Here is a 2784-nt window from a genome sequence, read left to right on the forward strand (position 1 = left end):
TTCATGATAATCTGCCAGTTACATAAAATTTGTCCTGATTATCACTATTCTTTCTACTTTGGTATTGTTACCTGGTTGTTCTTTGTTAATGCTTTTATTAATATGTACCATTCATATTGAGCCTAAGAGATTCCACAAAGCCAAAATTGTGTCCTTCTTAGGATATATTTCTTAACCCTTTGTTTTTTTCCCCTTATAATGTTTCCACTTTGTAGCACTCCCATTCTGTTTTGATTCTATTCTCCAATTATTGATAGTTTGTTTACCTCTTAAAATATCAAAAGGCTATACATCTGAGATTTAGAAATTTGAATTTTTGTTCGTCTCTAAGAATACTTTTCTTTGTTTTTTCAAGATTTTTTCATTGGGGAATTGGGGGAGGGGAACAGTATTGGGAAATTGGGGAAGGGGAGCAGCTAAGTTGTTGTTCTTCAGTCTTCTTTGTGGAGGGCTTCAGTTGCCATCTAGCTTGCCCGTCGGCAGCTCACAGCCACTAAGCTCAAAGTGCTGTGTTCAATCTTAGTTGCAGGGGGGCGTAGCCACCATCCTATGCAGGAGTCGAACCCAGCAGCCTTGTTGTTAAGTGTGCACGTCCATATCCACTGAGCCATCTGGGCGGTAGCCCAGCTCAAGGTGCCAAGTTCAGTCTTAGTTGTGGGTGGGCGTAGCCCTCCTCTGAACAGGTAATCTTGTTTTTATCCCAGCTGTGCCATCCTGCTACCTGTTGGCAGCTCAGCGACAGCTCAGTTCAGGTGCAGTGTCACTGGCCCATGTGGGAATTGAACCGGCCGCCCTGTTATTCAGAGCTTGCGCACTTAAGCCAACTCTTAACCAACTGAGCCACTCAGCTGGCCCAAAGCATACTTTCTTTTAAAGAGGAATATTTTCATTTGGTTTCAAAAGTTTTTTTAAATATGTTTTGCCAAAAAATTATTTAATTAAATATCAAATTATATAAATATCAAAATAACATAAATTTGACTTTCAGTGCAATGCGTGTTTTACTATCTAAGTTACCGAGACCATGGATCGTGGATGAGAAGAAAGATGATGGTTATACTGCCTTGCATCTGGCTGCCCTTAATAATCATGTGGAAGTGGCTGAACTGTTGGTACATCAGGTAGGAAAAGCAGTTCAATAATTTTGGACCATTGCCATTCTTCTCTTTATTACTTCATCAACTACCTACTTAGTATGATACAGTAAAATCCCATGATGATGCAAATTAAAATATAGTGCATATTCAGCCTTCTGACTAACGGTTGGTTCTTAAATGGTGGGGGAATGTGTGTGTGTGTGTATGAGAGTGCGCACGTGCACACACAAACATACACACATGTATCCCTCATGTTCAGTATTCCCTCTGCACAGTCTTCCTGGATTGGTCCAGTGAAATGAGNAAACACCTATAAATTCTATTTTTCACATGGTCAGATGTATAAGGTAATATGTAATGTATGGCATTAGTGTCATGATTATGTCAAATCCAGACTTTCAGTAGTATAATGTACCAGTACTTTCCCCACTAAGAATTTGAGTCAGGGGCCGGCCGAGTGGCTCAGTTGGTTAAGAACGCATGCTCTGAGTAACAGGGTCCCTGGTTTGATTCCCACATGGGCCAGCGAGCTGTGCCCAAGCTGAGCTGCTGCTGAGCTGCCAACAGGTGGCAGGATGGCTCAGCTGGTGAGAGCACGTACTCCTAACAACAAGGTTGCCAGTTCAACTCCCGCATAGGATGGTGGGCTACACCCACCTGCAACTAAGATTGAACAGAGCACCTTGAACTGAGCTGCTGATGGGCGGCTGGATGGCACAGTGGTTAGAGTGTGCGTTCTTAGTAACAAAGTTTTCGGCATGGGATGGTGGGTTACACCCACCCGCAACTAAGATTGAACTCGGCATCTTGAGCAGAGCGGCCACATGCCGCCAGTAGGCAGCTGGATGGTGACTGGACTTGGAGCTGAGCTAGCTGCGCCCTCCACAACTAAGATTGAAGGACAACAACTTGGCTGTTCCCCTTCCCCCAATTCCCCAACACTGTTCCCCTTCCTCAATTCCCCAATAAAATCTTAAATTAAAAAAAAAAATTTGAGTCTAAGTCTACATACTATCTAGTATTTTGTTTTAATCCACTATATAAAGGGGATTAGAATCTTTATAATTATTGAAAGTGAACTAAAGGAGGAAACCTTAGCTTTGTTATGAGGTCCGTGAATGCGATTGAGAGAGAGGTTGGTAGAGTCTCAAAATTGTAGGTTAAGATTTTTATGTGCATTTCCTTTGGGGAGAGTACATAGCTTTCCATAGATTTCCAAAGAAGTCTGTCACCCTTAAATAATGATTGTGACTTCAGTAAAAAGCACTGAAGGGTGTGTTTAAGCTGTGATTCTTGGTATACTTTGGATCATAAACCTGTTTAAAAATTTGATAAAAACTATAAACTTCCAAATTTGAGTACAATTTTAGAAGTTCTTGGATCCTCCAAGGCCTGTTCTCAGACTTAGCGGACTTCTACGTGGGATTCATAGACCACTGCCATTAAGGAAACATGTTTTGGGCCATGTCTCATTATTGTAGAGACTTACAGTTTCATTTACACATATTCTCATTGTGCATTTTTAGACTGTTTCTCTGTGTGTTCATAATATTTCTCTATTGCAAATTTCTCTCATATATATCACCTTAGGAAAAGCTATTTCAATGTGTATCTTACTATTCTCTCCCTTTTATACTGTATTGGAACAATTTTAAAAGCTTTTGTTTTCTGTGTTTATTGCCTTTTT

General features: G+C 40.7%; 1 protein-coding gene across 3 annotated transcripts in view; it reads left to right on the plus strand.

Moving 5' to 3' along the window:
* Positions 1-2784, plus strand: part of MIB1 (MIB E3 ubiquitin protein ligase 1) — a 144421-nt gene that overhangs the window by 102702 nt on the left and 38935 nt on the right. For all 3 annotated transcript variants that reach the window (XM_019653864.1, XM_019653865.1, XM_019653866.1), the window contains exon 13: positions 989-1121. In XM_019653864.1, coding sequence (XP_019509409.1) covers positions 989-1121 — 133 coding nt within the window. The remainder of the gene's footprint in view (positions 1-988; positions 1122-2784) is intronic.

This window comes from Hipposideros armiger, unplaced genomic scaffold (genome assembly GCF_001890085.2).
Source record: "Hipposideros armiger isolate ML-2016 unplaced genomic scaffold, ASM189008v1 scaffold_209, whole genome shotgun sequence".
NCBI classification, from domain to species: domain Eukaryota; kingdom Metazoa; phylum Chordata; class Mammalia; order Chiroptera; family Hipposideridae; genus Hipposideros; species Hipposideros armiger.